Below are 22,002 nucleotides of genomic sequence, written 5' to 3'. Positions count from 1 at the left end.
AGTGAATGTTTTTGCTGGGGTCCTCTGGCCTGATGAGGTTAACCCTTACCCTTATTCTAAATCTAACCCTGACCTCAGCAAGCATTTGCTTATGAACAGATAGTATGACCATCTGCAGATCCTCTACCGTACTTTCCGAATGCACTGTATATGGTATTCCAAATAAAATTGATCATTCTTTCTAACAAATGTTTCTTTCATATATTTTTGACTACAGAATGTAGAAAAGCACTGTTTTCACACATGTAGGCAAGACAGACTGGTATGGTGCAGAACATGAATTTGAAGTTAAAAAGCAAGTCTCTCTGGATAAGAGCGTCTGCTAAATGACTAAAATGTTAATTGATGCTTTAACTAAAATAACTGTTGCAAACTTTTTATATTGCTTGCTAATAGTGTATGTTGTAATAAAAATATGTCATTATCATTAATCATTCCATTACAAAATCTTCCTCGTCTTGGAAAATGAATCATTTCACAAGAAACAATGTTTAGTACAGTTATTTATAAAATAGCTAGACAGTGAATATTACATGTGAAAAAATTGAGTAAGGAGACAGTAAGTGCAAACATTGCATTTGTAGCCCAAAGACAGACAAAGTAGAATAAACATACTGTGAATATATTGCATGTCCCATATGTGTTCTTCATCCTGTTCATATCCACACCATTTATTTATCTGTCTATATCGATGCTGAGAAACTTCTGCAACACAAGCCCACCAAAAAAAGTGATATTACATATTTGTGCTCCTGTGTGGCTCAGTTGGGTTTGATACCCACTGGGGCCATCCATACAAAAAAAATGTATGCATGCATGGCTAAGTCGCTTTGGATAAAAGTGTCTGCTAAATGGCATATATATATATATATATATATATATATCTCATTTCACATTAGTAACATATATAAACAAGTATGTTTTAAAACAAAAGAATGCCATGCTAATATCAATTTATGTTATAAAGGATTGCTGACTATAGTTACCTTCAGGGCGCTTGATGCAGGGGACCTGTCTGGTATTAGTTTCCCTTTACGCTCCCTGCGTCTCAGATACTCATGGGCCAGGGAGTTGGCATCCTCCTCACTGAACACCAGAGGTCAACAAAGGGTAAGGATTAAAGTAATTACGTATAATAGAAACAAACATTTCTCTACTCATACCTGCCTGGAGTGTGAGGTTAACACTTTCATTCAATACTATTATACATCAAATAATGCTCGTAAAATTACTGCTTTGAGGACTTACCAGCTGTGGGAGATCAAATAATCTACCAGGTCCTTCACCTGGTTGGAGTCACCACTTGACACAATGTGTTGCTTGAGAAGATTGAAGTGCTTGGTCTTCCACAGCTTCTGGTACTGCCCGTTTTGGCAAATGAATGTCAAGACTGTGTCCCTTATCTGGGGTGGAGAAGAAATCAGTTAATTACACACATTGAGTTCCATACAACTTTTCTCAAAACACAAAATAATCAGATGTGTAAAAGATTACAGAAAACAGATGGAATCACACATACAGTAGAGCCAACAGTGGTTGACCAATGAAGGCAATACGAAAAAGTGATAGCAGCTCACCTGTGAGGGAACCCCTGCCAACTCCCCAGTGTTCATATGCTCATCCACCTGCTCCAGGATGGTGATGGGGTTACAGGCTGACAGGAGGCCCTGGGAGGGAGCATTCATATACACTACACAGTAAGCACATCAAACAGGGGGAAGAGACTCAAGCATAGACACTACCAATACCTTTAATAGTTTTACTCAGATTCTTGGACAGTTTGTGGCTATTGTTAAACCACAACAATTGAATGTAATTCCATCTAAAGATGCAGATAACAATTTGGTAAAGGGCAGATGTGTTAGGGGGCTGGTAGTGGGCCCCTACCACCACTATCCTTATGGAAGCCCCAGACCCAGCTGCCTCACCTGAATCTGCTGCCCCTTCCTCTTGGCACAGGGGATGAGCAGGAGGGCACCAAGGGCAAAGCCAGGCAGACTGAACTGGGCAAAGCGATTGGCGATGCCTATCAGGTCCAGATTCAACAGGAACGGGCACCTGCCAGAGACCAGGGAAGATGGCGGGATGAGCAGGATAAATCAACACATTGTCAAAGATTTGTGGAATTATTATGTAGTGATGTTACCATGGTAATGCCATGACACCCTTCTTGACCCCTATGTGACAGTTGGTTATCAACCTATTCTATAAAGCAACAGAACGTACTTAAGGAGGAGAACAAAGGTCCTGTAGAGTGTTGCCTGCTGTTGGGGACTCAGAGGAAGAGACGCTGTGTGACAGAGAACATAGTCAGCAAAATCACAAAGACAGTGGTTTTCTCCACCTCACCCTCATATTTTTGAGTTGGGGTCTAATAGAGTAATTTACCTGATACGAATGGGGCCAGGATCATACTCCTCCAGGTCCTGGAAAAACTGGAGACCTGGATGGAAAAGAAAGAACACAGCTTTATCAAGAACTGTCCAAGCCAAAAGCGTAGGTGGTGGATGTGAATGTTATCTCCCTAAAAAATGTACATCATCGGCTCCTTCAGACACACGCTGAACCTGGTTGTAATTACCTGCCAGAGAGAGGGGACAGCTCCCAGTGCCTCCAATACCTTTTGCAAGTAGCTTATCTGAAGAGCAGATGGGAAAACCATATTTAGTGCCACAACAACATATCCTGTCTTAATGCCATATAACTTGATTGACATGACAGGCTGTAGAATCTATTATTTCTAGCAGTAGTATTGTTCTTGAAACTGTGTGTAGACTGCCTCTTCTCACCATGTTGAAGCCCAGTAGTTTCTGCAGTAACCCATTCCACAGCTGAGGGTCAAACACCTGGTACTCCAGGCTAAGGTCTGCCACCAGACGCACAGCCTGCAGAGACAGGGGGCGACTTCAGCTCAATACAAACCTGATTACCCTGTCTTGGTTGCATCACATTGAATAAAATCAACTGAAATCACCTAAAGCATACATTACATAGATAGAGTAGGCCTACCTGTGGCTCATGACTGTGATTCTTCCACAGCCCCTTGACCATGCCCTCTTTGGGACTGTTGAGGAATGATTCCACTGTGTAAGGGATGTTTAAGTCCTCCAGCTGAGACAGGTAGATGTAGCACTTCAGGTAATACCTGTAGGAGGAAAAACAGCACAGCAACAGACCATCAGCAGTCAGGTACAGAAACTGAAACTGAAGTCATAGCTACTGATTTCCTGGCCTTTATCTGAGTGAGGAGCGCTTACTGGACTTGTGTCTTGGGGATGTGTAGCTGGGTTTCCAGGGTGGTGGGGTCAGCAATGTGGATGAGACAAAGCAGGGCCCGACTCCGGTGGCAGAAAGTAAGACGTGGGCCGGAACTGCTGAGGGGCTAGGAAGAAATATCAACAATGGGAATTCAACACTTTGACATACACAATTCTGGGTAACACTTTACTTGACAACCAGCATCATAACACGTTATGATACTGTCATAACCAAGTCATAATATGTCATAACACTGTCATGACACCTATATTTAGACCTTTTGAGACATACAGTACCAGTCAAAAGTTTTAGAACACCTACTCATTCAAGGGTTTTTGTATATTTTTTTACATTGTAGAATAATAGTGAAGACATCAAAACTATGAAATAACACATATGGAATCGAAAGAAAGGCAATTTTTATGTCCATTAAAATAACATCAAATTGATCAGAAATATAGTGAAGACATTGTTCATGTCGTAAATGGCTATTGTAGCTGGAAACGGCTGATTTTATATGGAATATCTACATAGGCGTACAGAGGCCCATTATCAGCAACCATCAGTCTTGTGTTCCAATGTCACGTTGTGTTTGCTAATCCAAGTTTATCATTTTAAAAAGGCTAATTGATCATTAGAAAACCCTTTTGCAATTATGTTAGCACAGCTGAAAACTGTTGTGCCGATTTAAAGAAGCAATACAACTGGCCTTCTTGAGACTAGTTGAGTATCTGGAGCATCAGCAATTGTGGGTTCGATTACAGGCTCAAAATGGCCAGAAATAAATAACTTTCTTCAGAAACTCGTCAGTCTATTCTTGTTCTGAGAAATGAAGGCTATTCCATGCGAGAAATTGCCAAGAAACTGAAGATCTCGTACAATGTTGTGTACTACTCCCTTCACAGAACAGCGCAAACTGGCTCTAGCCAGAATAGAAAGAGGAGTGGGAGGCCCCGGTGCACAACTGAGCAAGAGGACAAATACATTAAGTGTCTAGTTTGAGAAACAGATGCCTCACAGGTCCTCAACTGGCAGCTTCATTAAATAGTACCCGCAAAACACCAGTCTCAACGTCAACAGTGAAGAGGCGACTCCGGGATGCTGACCTTCTAGGCAGAGTTGCAAAGAAAAAGCCATATCTCAGACTGGTCAATAAAAATAAAAGATTAAGATGGGCAAAAGAACACAAGACACTGGACAGAGGAAGATTGGAAAAAAGTGTTATAGACAGATAAATCGAAGTTTGAGGTGTTCGGATCACAAAGAAGAACAGTTGTGAGACGCAGACCAAATGAAAAGATGCTGGAGGAGTGCTTGATGCCATCTGTCAAGAATGGTGGAGGCAATGTGATGGTCTGGGGGTGCTTTGGTGGTGGTAAAGTGGGAGATTTGTACAGGGTAAAAGGGATCTTGAAGAAGGAAGGCTATCACTCCATTTTGCAACGCCATGCCATACCCTGTGGACGGCGCTTGATTGGAGCCATTTTCCTCCTACAACAGGACAATGACCCAAAGCACAGCTCCAAACTATGCAATAACTATTTAGGGAAGAAGCAGTCAGCTGATATTCTGTCTATAATGGAGTGGCCAGCACAGTCACCGGATCTCAACCCTATTGAGCTGTTGTGGGAGCAGCTTGACCATATGGTACGTAAGAAGTGCCCATCAAGCCAATCCACCTTGTGGGAGGTGCTGCAGGAAGCATGGGGTGAAATCTCTTCAGATTACCTCAACAAATTGACAACTAGAACGCCAAAGGTCTGCAAGGCTGTAATTGCTGCAAATGGAGGATTCTTTGACAAAAGCAAAGTTTGAAGGACACAATTATTATTTCAATTAAAAATCATTATTTCTAACCTTGTCAATGACTACATGTCCTATGCATTTTGCTATATTTCCTATTCAAACTCATTTAATGTATGTTTTCATGGAAAACAAAGACATTTCTAAGTGACCCCAAACTTTTGAATGGTAGTGTACGTGATAGGCCTATCTGGCTTATATGATTATGATGGTCGTAATGCTTCTTGACAATATCATAAAGTGTATTTTCCTAGTCCAAGTAAAGTGACACAGGATGGTTATAATGCTTCATGAAAGTGTCATAAAGTGTATTTTCTACAAGCTATTTAAAATATGATGAAAAAAACATTACTAAAGAATTCAAGAAACAAACTTTAAAACGAAAGTAAACTTCTTGACAGGGAAAAAACTAATTTGAATCAATTTGAATAACGCAATATATGTCACAACAGGTGTAAATATATGGGTCATGACAGTGCTATGACCATATTATGACAAATGATGTCTGCTGTTATGACATATGACATGGTTATGACCGTGTCATAGCGTGTTAAGACACTGGGTACCTACTGTTTCCCACCAGCCCTCGATTCCAAACTAAAATGTGGAACATATAATGATTATTATAGGAACAAGGCTTATCGTCCAATTCTGACCCATCCCATCTACCAACTCACCCATGTTTCTGCTGAAAGGATAGGGCTCAGCAGACAGACTCCCACATCCATAGAATAGATCTGCAGTAGGTACACCACCCTGAGAGAGAGAGAGACATGGGAGAAACCATTAACAAGAGAGATATAGTGAAATGTAAGGCTATGATAGTCAAGTGATGAATGCAGGGAGCTACCTCATAAGATCTGAATCCTCCTGAATGTCATTGACACAATCCTGGTTGTTGATATCCTTCAAAATAAAGAGCCTTTGGTTAGGCTGTATCACATACTCCAAAATGTCTTGCAAAATGGACTATTTTCCCCCTAGTGATGAGCCCATCCAGTCTCTGTGGCAGATCATAGAGACAGTGTAGGGTTGGACTTACCTTGGCTGCAGCCGGGCCGGTTTTGCAGATCCATTTCTCCAGCAGCACGCTTCGGATATTTAGAAAATCCACACTATTGATGGCTGCTATTTCTTTGCATACAGCGTGAATGTCTAGTCATACAAATGAAGAATAAACCATAAAGAATTATATACAAAATAATAGTCTGGTTCCATTTAGCTCCTTAGCCCCCCCATCACCTCAGTGTTCTAAAAGCACTATGGTACATGTCATCAACACAGTGATACTGTAGCTCCACTTAGCCATTCAGAAGTGTACATGGAGCCATATGGCAATAAGAGTGGGCCTGCATGTGGTTGGCCTGGTCATGGTGGAGGGCTCACCAGGGTGGGTTTGGCCAGCGGAGCCCCTGAAGCGTTGCTCCACGCTGCTGTGTTCGTACAGAGTGACGATGAGGCGGGTGGGCTGTCCTGTCAGCTTCAGGTGCTCTGGGCTGTTCAGCTGGCTGGACATCAGGGCGTTCTCCGTGGCCGAGCGCTGGAACTGCAGCTTCAGCTTGGACAGGAAGGTTTCCACCCTGGTCCTAGCTGCCTCCTGCTCAGGGGACAAGAGGAGGGGAGAGACAATTCTTATTGTACAAGAATGGACTGGATAGAAGAATAAAAAATACATGAAAGGGAAAACAAGACTGGATATCCTGAATTCAAGCAGCTGACGCAGACATAACAGACATAACTACATCTATAATAGTTAAACATGGATGGATTATGGATAAACATTGAGGACCTCAGAGCATCAACACAATATAAAAACAAAACATATGTGGTCTAACCTCAAGTTTTGGGTCCTTCAACCATGCATCACCAAGAGCTAGGCAGAACTTTAGTGACTGGGTCTTCTCAGTGCCTAACGAAGAGAAGGGAAAAAAAACACATGCAAAAAAGTTAATAGGATGAACATTGATGCAGAGGCCGTCTCCTCCATGAACAGTGGCATGGCAGTGCCTGATTGGCTAACAGTCTGACCTGGAGGCAGCTCCTGAGCGATTTTATGGGCTGTGGCAGCGGCCCACTCTGGGTTCTGGATGCAGTGGATGTACCCCATGATGGTCTTAGCCACCTTGAAGGTCTCCTTGCTGGAGGTGTGTTTTTGCCCCCTCTTATGTTGCTTCAGGAGTAAGGGCTTCATACTCCTCTCAAACACGTGGTTCACCGCTGACATGTACAGCTTGTCAAGGTTCACCTGACAGAAGGCAGGAAGAAGTAGGGTCAAATTCACAGGTGACCAAATTAAAATCAAAAGAAACAACTAATACACCGTTAATACTGTAGTTCAAATTCTGGTAGGCCTACCACTCATATCTAAAAACAAACATAACAGTAATATACAGTATAAACCACAGCCACCAGTGGAGCAGAGTACTGTACCTTCATCAGCTTGCTTATCAGAAGCAGAGTGGGAAAGGTCTCCTCACTGAGCTCTGGAGCTAAACACAGAAAGAGAATCCCTCAATCCCTATAGGAGCTAGAGTACGCAAATTCTTAAGGGTCTACTCAATGATTTATTTATGAAGACTTACTGACCACATGAACATTGTAAGCTTATACTGAGCATGGTACTCACAGATGATCTTCCAGTAGTTGGTGGTCTGCATGAGCAGGTGGAAGGGCAGTCTGGTGTTGGCCAGGGCCGAGGGTTCCAGGCCATTCTCCAGAAGGTGGCTGCTCTCCAGGTCTGTGGGGGGAGATATGCGCTTGTAGGACTTCAGGTGCTGGAGCAGACCTATTGCCTGGAGATGAGAGGGACTTGATCGTGGACGAGACTTGATCGAAATGCCAAAGAAAATCTGACATTGAGGATTACACTTATTTAGCAGAGGTATGTAGCACAAAGATAAATGAGACATCAAGACGCCACACCTGACTGATTGGGAGGCTGGTGATCTGCTCATCAGCTGTCTGTATGATCCTGAGCACCCCCTCAATCCTCTCATAGTTATATGGGCTAAGCTGAGGAGGAAAGGGAACGCAAGAGTTAAACACTATTTTCTCTACACATCATTACAACATACCACCAACCCCTAAACGTAGGCTGAGATTTGCTTGTGCTCAGACCTTGAGTATGGCAGCACTGAGGCTGATGGTGAGGTTTCTGGTGCTGTGCAGCATAGGGATGATCTGCAGGGCTCTCTCCAGGGCGTCTGCGTGCCCCAGCGGCTGCTCCTCCCCCTGGCCTGCCCCAGGGTCTCCTGCCACCCCCTCCTCCTCCTCCTCCTCTTCCTGCAGCAGCAGGGTGGTGATGTACTGGTTTATCACTCCGTCTCTGTTCAGACCAAAGGTGCTGCAGGTAGGAGGAACACACAGGACATACATACACACATTAATTACAGCGTAACGTCACAAGACAGCAATAGGCAACTACTTGGTCTACTATTTACTAGTAAGCAAAGCATGCAGTAGTATCAGACCCAAAAACTAAAGATTGAAGTTGCATGTGACTTTCTATAACAGCTCACCTGCAGTACTGGAGGATAATCTCAGGGGTGGTGTTCTTGTTCTTCACCAGGGTAGGGATGAGGTTACTCTTCATCTCTGGACACTGACGAAACACAGGCTGGATGGATATCTGGGGAGAGAGACATGGCTTTTAAACCGAGTCCTCTTGCAAAGCGGGGAGGGTAAATTGTTAAAAATGCACCTAATTAGCAGGTATTAATGCAAAGTTTAAAATCAAGATTTCTTCAGAAAACCAGCAATATCTGAAAGACTGCTAATTTCAAATAGATAGGGAAAAACGACACTGAAGAGCTTCAACAGACCCCTAATTTGCCCAGCTCGATTCCCCACTCGGCGTCGGTGATGACAGAGAGAAACTTCTTCCGCTCCTCCTGCTCGCAGTACAAGCTACAGAGATGGGCCCCCACCATAGCCACAGCCTGAAATCATGGAGATATACTGACTTTGTCACATACAACATGAATCAAAATGATGACAAACAATTCAAGATGGAACATTTAATGACAGTAAATAAGTGTAATGATCCTACCAAGATCTTATCATAGTTTTGCCAGGTGTTGTCGATCACCTTCCACAGTATCTTCAACACCTCGGTTTTGGACAGGAGAGTGCAGAGTCCAATAGCCAGGTCACAATCCACCACTCTCCAGTTAAACACCTTTAGCACAGAGCAAAAACACCAGTTGTTATAGTTATCATTTTAGGTATATTGTAAATTACACAGACAGCATGGCCAGAATACAATGTAATTTACTGAAGTGAAGAAAGTCTGACATCCAGGACAGTAGTCTCACATCACCTTGTGCAGGAGGGCAACTGCAACAGCATTGATAGAGGACAGAGTAGTTGTTCTCAAATCACTCAAGCAAGCCTTATATTTTTGTAGGGCCTGCGGGCCGTAGAGCTGAAAAGGGAACATGTAAAATGTAAATACTTCCCATCACAATACAATGTAGAGTAGTGGTCCAGAGTACAGACACAGTGTAAACCTAGACAGAGATATGTAGCAACAGAAATGCAAAGACTGATCAAGGGATTGCTTGCTTATAGTTCCAGGTGAGACACTACAGTACACCTCTGACAATGTCACTTTCCTAAGTCTGCTTCACAAACACATGAAACTATCTGTACAAAACACCTGGAAAACACAGGGTGGGGAGGCTAACAGGGGTACCACACTGGGGGGTTTCTGTTTTGTCTTGAGTCTGCTTTTTACTTCACTGTTTTTGATATATCCATTGTTTAAATGTGCTAAAACTCTTGCACTGATATCCTGCTGTTATACTTCTGGTGTAATTTTTTGTATGTTCATGTTGTCATTTATGCAACAACAAAAAATGTCTCATTCAAATGTACATTTGTATGCATTTATACCTCTGCTCTACAATAAAACATTTAAAACACCTGAAAAACATCATCATTTTGACGTTGGTGCTGTACTGTAGCCATCATACCTGAATGCCAAGCTTGACGTCCATGATGTTGGAGGTGACGTGCTGCAGACAGCTGCCAAAGGAGTTGACCAGCAGTCTTAGGGCCAGCTCCAATTGACTACACTCCTGCAGCATCTGATGCATGGAGGCCAGGGGCACCAGTAGGGGGTTCAGGAAGTTGGCATCTGTACGTGGACAAGGAGTCATGAGGGTAAGGCTGCATAAAAACAGCATTTATATCAGTCTATTCATTGGAGGAAACTGCAGTAGCTACCTTGTTCGAAAGAGCAGTGAGAAAGACAGGAGCAGTCCAGTGGGTAAAGCTTTCTATCTGCAACATGAATTAACATGAGTTAATGCAATTAATATAGATACCTTAGTGGTTGGACATTATAAAAGGTGTATAACATCACACGTGATACATTGTTAAAAAAGATACCTGAGGAGAAAGGCAGCAGACAGTTGGTGATCTCATACTGGACCGGCAGGACAGACACAGGGTCCAGGATGATGCAGTCCTCATTAAAGACATCCTGGAAGCTCCACTGGGAGTACGGGTCCTTTTCAGCCGCCAGGGACAAATCCTGAACACATGGCAGTGACATTAAAGCCTGATGACCCAACACGAACAAAGACTCTCTTTCTAAGTGAATGTCTAATATTATAATCTATTGATTAGAGGATTGTCATTGAGGTCTCTGGTAAGAATCTGGTAGTCTTTGATGGGGCAAAGTGAAGTGTAGTACTGGCACTCACCTTTGCTATGAAGCCATAGTTGTCTGACAGCTGACACTGGTGGTAGACATCCATAGCAGCCCGTGTGCTCTTACACAGCTCCACACAGTCTAGGAGCAGGTCTGAGAGAAACAATAGGGAGCCCAAACTCAAGTCAGAGGTATCACTTACCAGGGTGCTGAAGTCATACAGTATCACATTATGTAAACTACTTACACAATTCATTGGAGGATAGGCTCCTTCTAAAATGAAAATGTGGGAGATCCCATAAAGCCACGAGTTAGCCTCCAGGCTCAGGGCGTTCGTTCTGTACAGTACCTGAGTGGCAGACAGTGATGGCCTGGCAGGCCAGCTTGTGGATGACTGCTGGGAGGTCCACGCCCTCAGGGAGGATCATGGGCACGTCTGCCTCAAGCATCTGGCACAGCTTCTGGGCAGCGCTGAAAAGCACCTTCCCTGTGCTGGTGGTACCATGGTGCTCATACAGCTCACTGTAGGAACAGGGTCAGGGGGTTGAGGGTAGTGAGAGACAAATTCAAGGAGGTACCCAAGGTTAATGTAGTGCAAAAGCCCACACTACCATCAAACACTTAAATGTTGTGGATGAGATATTCAGATTATGACAAACCTTCATAAAAATAAAAATAAATAATTAAAAAAAAAAGAGGGGCCCTGTCATTCTCAGAACACATCGAAGCTTTTCTTTACCTCATGCCAAATTAATTACCCCCCTCCCCCAAACTTGGTTCCCCGCCCCCCTGACCTGAGGATCTTGAGGGCCTTGTCGACCTTGCCGACCCCCAGGGCACGCAGGGCCAAGTCAGCCCACAGCTCCTGCTCCGTGCGCTGGAGCTGCCGTGCCAAGCGGCGGAGGCCGGCCTCGGTGGAGATGGTCTTGGTCTTGCCGTCAGGGTCGTTGGCCACCATTGGGGTGGCTGTGACCTTGCTCTTGGAGGGACCTCGAGCACGGGTGTTCTCATAGGCTGTGATGTGATGCTCCTGGAACTGCTTTCGCACCTTGGGGTCCTCATAGTTGTTGGGGGTGAGGAAGATGTCAAAGTCCTCCTGGAAATGGAGTATATTAGGAGGCTTTCAGCAGAGGAGGTCAAAGACCAGACAAAGTGAGTCAGGTGAGGCCTTCATCTCACATATTGCAAAATCATTCCATGATTGAACCTTACCTGTAGGTGAGCAATCGCCTTAAACATCATCAAATTGTTCTCGCAATCCACACTTTTAAAGGCATCCCCTAACCGGGAGAAAATTAGCATGTTCACAAGCTGTCAACTCCATGCGTAAAGGTTTCTTAGCACATCCATACAAACTCTCTGGTACATTCATAGTTTATCAAGACCTCAGACACTGTGAATCTTCAATATTGGGAGGTTTAGCAATCAGTCTTTTCAAGTACTGTATTGATATAGTTTAAAAGCTGCCACTACCTTTCTGGATCCTCTGTAAGAACTTCAGTGCCTCCACCATCACTTGTGCTATGACCATCTGGTGCTTCTTGTGCTATTAGAAATTGGCCACAATAAGAATGCAAGTGAATCTGCATGAAGAGTATACTAAAATGGAGAAAAGGCATGTACAGAACATCACTACTAAACACTGTATTTCAAAATTATATCAAACCTATTAAACGCAGATGTCAATGCACCATGATGGAACTTGAATAGTCTTAAATCTGCTAAATGCAAATACACCCCTACTGCCCCTGAAAGAGCCTCACCTCCTCAGACACATGGTCTTTGTCCTGCAACTCCAGTCGTGCCCAGTTAGCCAGCCTCTCGATCACACACTCTGCCTCCGCAGGGGCAAGCTTTTTCAGGAGGGTCACACATGGCTCACTCTGCAAATAGGAACCAACACACAGACATTACACACATGCAACACACAGAACAAAAGAGATTCCCCATCAGAAAGCAACAGCCACCATGGGAGGAGCTGTAGGCTGGGCTCACATACTGTACCTTGCTCTGGCTAATCAGCTGGATGAGGTACAAGATGTGTATCTGGGAGGTGGGGAGTTTGTAGGCCCCAGCCAGCTTCAGAGAGTCCTCCAGGGAGGTGGGGAGGTCCTGCTTGAGGATGTACCTCACCAGTGTCTACAGGGGGAGAATCAACATGGATCAGAAATGACATAAATACACACATCTACATACTGTAAGCACCCTGAAAGTCCTACCATGATTTGAGTGTTGTTGGAGAGGTTGAAGTTGCGGATCCCGTAGCCTCTGAGCAGCTTCCTCATCTCCATCAGACGGTAGCTTTCCTTCAGAAGCTCCTGCCTGTGGGATTGGATAGGATGTGGAAGATCAAAACCCAAGCCTACAACTGTTATTTGTATTTTATGTTGAACCCCTTTTTCTCCCCAATTTCGTGGTATCCAATTGGTAGTAACAGTCTTCTCTCGTTGCTGCAACTCCCCTACGGACTCGGGAGAGGCAAAGGTCGAAAGCCATGCATCCTCCGAAACACGACCCTGCCAAGCCGCACTGCTTCTTGACACACTGCTCACTTAACCCGGAAGCCAGCCGCACTAATGTGTCGGAGGAAACATCGTCCAACTGACGACCGAAGTCAGCTTGCAGGCGGCCGGCCCGCCACAAGGAGTCGCTAGAGCACGATGAGACAAGGAAATCCCAGCCAGCCAAACCCTCCCCTAACCCGGACGACGCTGGGCCAATTGTGCGCCGACTCACGGGTCTCCCGGTCACGGCTGGCAGTGACACAGCCTGACGCCTCAGCACTGCGATGCCTTAGACCGCTGCGCCACTCGGGAGGCCCTACAAGCCTACAACTGTGACAAGTGGCAGGGCTCTCTGTTACCAGAGGAGGATCAGATCAGTAAGTCTTACTTGGGTCCCTCCATCTCCAGGTGCTGTTGGACCAGCCTCTCCACTACCTCAGTCCAGGGCACCACAGCCTTCTGCATGATCTCCAACACAGCGTCTACCACCAGCTGTACACGGCACAGCACAGTTGAAAACAGCTGAATACTAAGTGCGCAGTATGTCAATCAAAACGTGTACATAAATCTACAATCTAATTTGGTGGCCAAGCCTTGAAGGGCAGGAAGTGGTTTATTAGAGTGTTTAAACTCACATCAGTGTCCGTGATGCAGCCTAGCACAGCCACGGCTTTGGCCTCCCACTCTGTGAACAACGTAGTGGTCTGGGAGCTGCAGCGCTCCAGCAGATCCTACAGTGGTATAGAGAGAAAAATGTGTCTAAATCACACGCAATGACTCAAATCAGATGATGTCTGACAGTCAACAATTTATAATATGAGCAGCCAAGTGGAATGCATAGTAAAGTGTGTCTCCTGGTGGATAGGTAAACACCTTGATGTACTGTAGCAGCAGCTCATCCAGGGGCAGCTGGTGCTCCAGGCTGTAGGGCCTGACGCTGCTCTCCACCGTGGCAGGGATCAGTTCTGGGGCAGGCACTTTATCCAGCATGAGGAACGCTACGCTGCGGATACTTGCCTAAACATCCCAGCAGGGCAGATAGAGAGATACCATGTACAATAACATACAGAATTTCAACAAGATTTAAAACAACAGGATGCGAATCCAAACCAGACAATCCCCAGATGGCTTTCACACACAGACCTTCTCAAAGACTGACAAGGAGAGCTTGCAGTTGTACTTGTTGTAGAGGTCCAGCAGCTGGCGGAGGTTAGAGACCAGGGACTTGAGGTGCTCTACCTCCTCTGAACCATAGTCATCCTCCTGAGACCACCAATCACAAGAGGATAGGTTACTTCCTGCTAATCCATGACTAAGCATATAAATCTTGACATCCAGTGTATGAAAGTGAGCATGAATTGAGAGTGCAGAGAGGGAATAGGAAGTGGGGGGGGGGGTGACAGTTAAAGGAACCAAAAGGAAAGAGCTGGTAAAATGAAGCTGGGGAGAAGAAATAAATAAATACAAAAAAAAAAAAATATTCAGCTTACAGAAGGTATCCACATCCATAACAAGGGCAACCCAAGTTCTGCCAAGTTCAGCCCATTCTGGGGCCAGTCTCCCTACAGGAACATAAGGGGTAGAATAAATGTTTAAGTGTGGTGTGTGATCACCTAATCAGTCATGTTATTGACTAGAGCACTCAGAGTTATTCCCGTCTAGCAATGTAAAGAGGTGTTCGCTTGACCTTTTCCGTTAACTCCACAATCCTGGCCCTCTGCTCCAACCACCTTGCAAGGATTTTCTAGGAACACATTATTCAAAGGCCTTGTCAACAAAGAAACTGGAAATACAAACTGTTCAAAACATATTTGTCATCATGATCAGTTTTCCACCCTGACCACTGTACCTGTCCTCTAGGTAGCACTCTCCTCACAAAGGGAACAATGACACTCCTAAGCCAGAGACAGAGGTCCTGGGATGGAAGGTCCTCTGGAATGGAGCTGAGCAGAGCACCAAGACCTCTCTCATCAAACTGCACTGCAATCTCTCCCTACAGGACAATCACAGAAACAGCAGACAAAGATAAATCATCCTCCAGTCAAAGCCACATATTACAAGTGCAAAATATGAAACTCCATTAGATGTCTTATGGTGCAACAGTTGATTGTGTGATAATTTGTGTTACCTCGTGTCTAAGCCAAAGGTGCTGGGCCCCCTTCAGGTCTCCCTCTCTCAAGTGGGACAGCATGTCCCCAACGTAGTCTGTACTGTTCAGAAACTCAATCCAGGCGATCCCACTGGAGAGAAACAACCAGGAGAGGGAATTAAACATAAGTACGGGCATGGCACTAATTTACACAGTTATAATACATATACTCTACATCCTCAATAACCTTTAGCAAGCAAGGAATAGAATTACAGTCAAATTGAACGTACTTGAACTTGTCCAGGTTGTGGAGACAGCAGAAGGTGGCGAGTCTGGCCAGAGCCTCCTGGATCTGGGAGGAGGGGCAGCAGGAGGCGGCATGGTTCAGCATCTTCTCTGCAGTGTCAAAAGTTGGCCACGGAGCCTTGAGGCAGTACTCCACCACATACTGCTCATCCTGACACACAAACACACTCGTCAATGAGCACAGTGTACTTATTTAATCTCAACCTTTTAGGGAAATGTTACATTTGAAAATGTATAGATGGCTTGTTTAAGAGCACCTCATTACACTGTGGCCCTATCTACTGTAGGTTTGCCAGCTTGTGGTTCAAACTTATACCCTTCTCTCCACACCAGTCAGAGTTTGAGAATTATACCATCCCCATTTTCAAGTCTCTTTGTTTATGGATTCAATGTTTTTATTCTAGAATATTAAAATAAAGTTAGCTGGTTGACTTATCCTGCTTTGTTATATACACCCCTGATAACACTCACCATGATCTTCATCAGGTTGGTCTTGGCCTCCTCCACCAGATCAGACCATACATCCTGCCCATAGCCCCCCACAGAGGCTGACGCCAGCTGCTCCAGCACAAAGTCCAGCTTCACCTTATAGACAAGCTGGGTGGGCAGGGGAGGGAGGGTGGCTGGTCAGTCAGGTACATTTATTATTCATTTTAGTTAGAATAACTTCTCAATCCCAGAAAAATTATACCAACCTCAACATCAAGCTCAAATGTTATGGCAAACTTTTCTGCCTCATCAAATTTGTGTTTGTAGAGAAGTCTGCTGAGTCTGGGGACAATAAACAGTGTGTTTACTGATATTGACATCATGTACGGTAACTACTGCAAGAACAAGGAAATAAGGCGAGTGCGTGATGACACTACTGTACCTGTTCTCAGGCAAAGCCTCTGTGAAGCATCTCATGACGACAGAGGATATAGGCTCCTCAGAGCTAGTTGTCAGTGAGAAAAAAACATATGATTTGCATTTACACATGTCAATTCACTGTTATTTGTGGAACTCCACCACCAAAGTATTTACTCAGGGTAACCCTAGTGTCATTAAACAGCCAAAGAAACACCTACTTTTGTGAATTCTCGTAAATCCCCTCTAGTAAATATATAGTGTCCTGAAATTCAGAAGGATAAAAACAATTTACAATATGTCTGAGGTTGGATAATACTGTATGTCAAAGCTTCAGCATCCTTTCATAATCTAAAGTGAAATAATACCTGTACAACTTAATGTTCCATTATCCTTCGCTACTTGGGTATTGTAATATGGTGTGATATCTGACAGGGTTGGGGACGTCAATTCCATTTCAATTCCAGTCAATTCAGGAAGTACACTGAAATTCCAATTCCAATGCTCATCAAAACTTTTCAATTAGGAAAATTGTGAATTTGGTGTACTTTCTGAACCTGATATAATATATCTGATGCAATCAGGGTGGATTATAACTGTTTATGGTTTACCGTGCTTATTCTTGTCTGGACCAGGCAGGATGTAGAGGAGACCTCCAGAGAATAAAGGACAGTCATGGAGGGAAGAGAGCGCACCTGCAGGCTCCTCATCTAAGGTTAACAATACAGGGCGTTGCCGTCAACAAACATATACAAACACACAGTCAGAGAGGACCTCAGATGTTTCTAACAACTACTTCAACCAGAGAAGCATTAATGTATGTACATGATGGGATTACTACGAACAAGTAGCTGTCTAGGAACCATAGAAACAGACTGGAGTTACCTGGCTTTTGTCTTGCATGGTCAATGTAATGATTTTTGTGCTGGCACTTTCTTGCCTATGAAGAGGAGAGGTTTTGTTTTCAAAATCATTACAGCACAAGCATTTGAAAATGAAACATTACATGATGTTAATTTAAATAGTATAGGTCTAACAATAGTATAGTATTGAAGTGAACACATACGTGGCCTTTGAAGCAGAGTCACACTCTGTGATGAGTAGGAAGTCATGGATGGAGAGGTCAGGCCAGCAGCACACCATCACCAGGAAATGCAGGTCCCAAAGACTCAGAATGTTCTAAGACCAATTGAAAAGGTACAGAAAGATTAATGTCCAACTTAAAATGTTCTAATGACCAAACGGCTAAAGAATACAATCATAAACTGATTGATGAAGATTCATTCAGCTGGACTCACCTCTGCGCTAAGAACATACATGAGATTGTCCACCACCAGGATCTTTCTCACCCCTACAATACAGATAAGGGATACATTTGACTGCGACATTAATCCACAACAATTCAAAAATAATGCTATAACCTAACTATTGATGACATACATAAGCAATTCAGGCAAAACAGTAAAGTGTAGTTTAACCAAAGCCAGACAGTTAAATGTTATCAAAGCTACCTGGTATTAAGCTGGAGTCCAGGGACTGAAAGAGAGACATCGTGCCCTGACTATGATCCAATCTCCAGCGGGTTAGAACAGCTTCCCCATCCGCCTGTGAAAAAGAACAAAAAACAATGAATGAAATCATAACCACATCAGTTATGCGAGAAGCTATACAGATGATATGTTAAAAGTGAATAAATACTGTATGAATAGCCTACTTGATGAATAAAAGTCTAACTTTCTATTATCGGCAGCAGCTTTCTCTCATTATGCTTTCAAAGATTTAGCTTAGCTTTTTACATCAAAATATTTCGTAACAAAGCAGTGCAGGTACTTGCGCACAACCATACCCCAATCATGAGGTGGATTTCATTGCCAAGGTTGTACATCACTGCTGTGTTGCATCCCCCTCCATGGATCTCCTTGGTGGAGCAGAAGTCTGTCTTAATTAGAGACTGGAGCTGGCGAGAAACAATGTGATGGTTTGGGGTTGATTATTCTGACTTCATATCGTTTGAATCGTTATTTTACCATCTCCAACATAGTTAAAGCCAAATACCTCTTTCAATGCCCCAATGTCCATTTTCTCAATAGCTACAGAGATGAGAGAGAACATGGTTTAAAATAATTGAAAGTTAAATGTAACAACTCTCAAGTAAAAGAAAACGATATGAAAGCCTAATTAAAATGAAATACCTATTTTAATCTTCTCCAGGGCAAGGTTTGTGATGTGAAAAAATCCATCTGGAGTAAGGAGGAACAGGTGGTACATCCCTGGCAACAACAATATAAGGTTTAACCTATCACCTCAACAGACCATTTAGAAACACTGTATAATTTTATTCCTAAGTCATGACAAACTATGAACTACTCACCTAAAGATGTCTTATCCTCCTGTAGGATAAGATGTCGATATGTTTTCTCATTTCCAGAGGGGACTTTCTCCAGCATAGCCTAGCAGAGTTTAAAAAAACACACAAAAAGTATAGTAGACTCAGCATGCAAGCACTTTAGGCACACTTATGACACTGACACACTTAATCGCTGAAATATCATAGGGGATATGAGATCATCCCAATCTCTTACTCTGGTGAGAAGAGTCCTCTTTTGAGGCACATAGATAAGATGGAGGTTTCCGTTTCTCTCGCAAACCACCAAAAACTGGCCGTCCAGACAAACATCCACAGTATCCACATCAGAGTCTGAAATAAACATGCTTTTATTTAACATCATTCACCATAATGCAAGACATCATTACATTAGACAACATCTACACACATTATTATTATATTATTATTATTATTATTACACACAGAACACAAAAGAGATACTAACCAAAGTCAAGATGCAGCAAGATAGTCTGATAGCTGAAGTCAAACAGGATAACAGTTGAATCAGCAACAACAATGCTGCAGTTTGAGCTGCTGGAGGAGTAAAGCTGAGGATCTGACAACACCTGCAGGAAAACAATAATGTGAACAAGTTGCACTAAAGACCCTGTCATGAAATTAATCAATACCGGCACTGCATACTGTATTCGAATAGAAGGTACCTAGCTAGAAGGTGTTCATAACTGTATAGGTAATCAATAATCTGGTTGGAGAGAGTCGTTAACTTTTTGTCTAGCCGATTAAACTCAACTCCAACTACGATGGAGTTGAGTGGCGACTAGTGTAGGCGGAGGTGGACTGGACCTCTGACGTCACATAAAATTACGTTTTTATCAAAAACGATTGATTTCAGCACCCAAAAAAATAGGCCGCACAGTAATCTTTATGTGACGTCGGAGCTCCAGTCCGACCACACTACTCTAAGTTAGTCGCCGCTCAACTCCATTGTAAATCGTGGAGCTGAGTTTAATCGGCTACTTTTGGTCTTACCTTTTCAGGTGAGGCAATTTTTACCAAAGTATCCACTTGGTACAAACCACTATTCTCCTCTCGAACATTACAAAGGCGACCTGTGTTGGTATCCTCATTGGTTAGAAGTTCAACGTCGTTCCACATTGTTATTCCGTCCACCTACCTAGATGAAAATCGGGACACTAACAGGTCAGTTATAACTAGGAAGCTAGTTAGTTAGCTAACGTTACTTAACATAGACCTAGTATGCTAGTACTAGAGCCGTCACCACTCTTTGCTGTCACGTCAGTTAGCTACTGTAGCTAACGTTAGCTAGGTAAAAAAAAAAAAGTTTACCAATCTCTCTGCATACACAGTACATATAGCTATAGACATGTTATTAAATAATTTTGACTATATCGCGGTAACAAACTCACCGGTTGTAGATACCAAACTCACCGATTACAGGTACCCTGACCACGGCTTGATAGCAAACTGAGCGCCACACTGACACAACAACACCCCACTGTGCGGGTTCAGAATTTGGCGGTTTAAAACAAAGACCCTAAAGAGAGAAGCGCAACTCTACTTACTTCCTGTGTAGTTACAGGAGCATACTTGAACTTAAAATGATAAGGTTAATTTGAAGCATTCAATCAAAATGATCAAAGGTTATTATAAAATAAGAGTGATCTGATATAGTGTTTGTCTATTTCTTTGCGCTCCCCCAGATTGAGTTGGTGGAATGGAAATCGTTCTCAAACCAAGATGACGCTAATTCAAATTGCTATCTTTTTCATTTTCAACTATCTTTAGTAGGCGTGCGCAATCAGTGATTGGTTATCTGGGTTCTGGCTTGTAAACCAAAGATTGTCTATTAGGGGTGCATTCGTAAATTCACACTGGAGTGCCATAGTGCGCTCTGGGCGTTCATAAATTCAGAGCTTTGTCAGATTGTACGTTCGTAAATTCAATGCGTTTCGCTCTTGGAGCGTTCAGAGAGCACACTGGACGCTCTGGCGGAGAAGTAGGGTTGATCAAGCACCCAAGCTAACTGGCTAAAGTTGGCTAGCTTGCTAGCTACTTCCAGACACAAATGAGAGTACACCTCACCCTGACCATTTTACTTGCCCTAGCAGAGGTGGTTAGGATGTTTTCATGTTATCTAAAGCATTGGTGACTGTAACTGCACTGCTGGCAACAATTTAGATTCGGTTTTTTTCCCGACGTTACTGACACCATTTGTCGTAGTAAATATATAATGTTATAGCTTGGTCTGACTAAAATCTTGTGCATGACCCATTTTGTGTTGGGCCTTTGTATTCAATACAATGCACAAAAGAGTCCTATCTTGTCAGCCTTATCAGCAGGTGGCTAAGGACAACACCCACGCCATAGGTCTCTCAGTTCTTCCAACTCACGAGTTCTTGCTCTGAGGACACACACACACACACCCCCCCCACACACACACACACACACACACACACACACACACACACATACACACACACACATACACACACACACACACACACACACACACACACAAAAATCCCCTTCTCTTAGGCTGAACATCTGAAGACAGAGAACCCGACTCAGAGCCAATGCAACAGTGATACTAACCTGGAGGGGACCTCGCCCAACTCATCAGGACCAATCAGAAGATCAGAACTACTAGAATCAACCTACTTCATTTTATTGTATAAAATGTCAGCACACAATGTTTCGGGGCTCTCTCAGATATCTCCCTACGAGATTGACGAACGGGTCCGTGCACGCGATTCCAGATATCTTTACCTCTGAATAAACTGCCTTATATTATACCATTATCCACCTTGTCCAAAAGTCTCTACTTGGTCTCAGTTCTCCAGTAAACTTGTTTTATCAACACAGTCATATTCAATGGGTGTTGCGAGTTCGTAAATGAATCAGTTATTTTGCGCTCTGGCAAGCTAGCCATTTTTTGCCAGTTAGCTTGAGTGCCTTTGTGAGATCAGAACGCTTGGATCAACCCTGCTCCTCCGCCAGAGCGTCCAATGTGCGCTCTGGACAACACTCTGAATTTACCAACTACACAGCGCGCACTCTGACACACTGGAGGCAATTTACGAACACACCCCAAATGTTCTGGTCGGTGGCTAGCTAGCACTCGCTCACTCAGTGGCTGCTAGCATCGTCATGAAAACAGGGGCATGAGGGAAGC

The 22,002-nt window shown here is 43.6% G+C and overlaps 1 protein-coding gene across 2 annotated transcripts; it reads right to left on the bottom strand.

The window, feature by feature from the left end:
* Positions 1–490: 490 nt before the first annotated feature.
* kntc1 (kinetochore associated 1) lies at positions 491–20,598 on the bottom strand. 2 transcript variants are annotated; one of them, XM_041836318.2, is made up of 62 exons: positions 20,237–20,598; positions 19,839–19,983; positions 19,294–19,414; positions 19,045–19,160; positions 18,834–18,912; positions 18,655–18,732; positions 18,518–18,552; positions 18,309–18,419; positions 17,974–18,067; positions 17,761–17,813; positions 17,529–17,641; positions 17,348–17,402; positions 17,074–17,172; positions 16,684–16,727; positions 16,488–16,550; positions 16,312–16,387; positions 16,088–16,213; positions 15,601–15,767; positions 15,350–15,461; positions 15,071–15,214; positions 14,909–14,965; positions 14,712–14,783; positions 14,365–14,484; positions 14,095–14,238; positions 13,857–13,952; positions 13,610–13,713; positions 12,937–13,039; positions 12,722–12,856; positions 12,481–12,600; positions 12,191–12,263; positions 11,930–11,997; positions 11,512–11,813; positions 11,067–11,239; positions 10,770–10,870; positions 10,453–10,597; positions 10,288–10,344; positions 10,035–10,198; positions 9,380–9,484; positions 9,110–9,238; positions 8,883–8,999; positions 8,580–8,689; positions 8,179–8,404; positions 7,984–8,073; positions 7,688–7,853; positions 7,492–7,550; positions 7,090–7,306; positions 6,897–6,970; positions 6,448–6,658; positions 6,104–6,216; positions 5,912–5,967; positions 5,739–5,817; positions 3,258–3,382; positions 3,010–3,145; positions 2,790–2,885; positions 2,582–2,638; positions 2,389–2,443; positions 2,227–2,290; positions 1,929–2,058; positions 1,578–1,667; positions 1,249–1,403; positions 987–1,086; positions 491–705 (listed from the first exon to the last, which is right to left on the bottom strand). In XM_041836318.2, the coding sequence occupies exons 2-62, from the start codon at positions 19,962–19,964 to the stop codon at positions 676–678; spliced, it is 6,636 nt and encodes a 2,211-aa protein (XP_041692252.2). In that variant the 5' UTR covers positions 19,965–19,983; positions 20,237–20,598; the 3' UTR covers positions 491–675. The 2 variants fall into 2 exon arrangements, with proteins under 2 accessions (XP_041692252.2, XP_041692253.2); XM_041836319.2 differs by having other exon boundaries at positions 20,259–20,598.
* Between the last annotated feature and the right edge of the window lie 1,404 nt (positions 20,599–22,002).

The sequence above is a fragment of the Coregonus clupeaformis genome, chromosome 18, assembly GCF_020615455.1.
Source record: "Coregonus clupeaformis isolate EN_2021a chromosome 18, ASM2061545v1, whole genome shotgun sequence".
NCBI lineage: Eukaryota > Metazoa > Chordata > Actinopteri > Salmoniformes > Salmonidae > Coregonus > Coregonus clupeaformis.
Note: the sequence above shows the minus strand (reverse complement) of the source record. Positions and strands in the feature narration are given on the sequence as shown.

Coding starts and splice junctions, on each gene's coding strand:
- kntc1 (XM_041836318.2), bottom strand. CDS start 19,964: ATGTGGAACGACGTTGAACTTCTAACCAATGAGGATACCAACACAGGT. Junction 16,388..16,487: donor GAGGCTTTGCCTGAGAACAG/GTACAGTAGTGT, acceptor TATTGTCCCCAG/ACTCAGCAGACTTCTCTACA. Junction 3,383..5,738: donor TCCTTTCAGCAGAAACATGG/GTGAGTTGGTAG, acceptor ATTTCTTCCTAG/CCCCTCAGCAGTTCCGGCCC.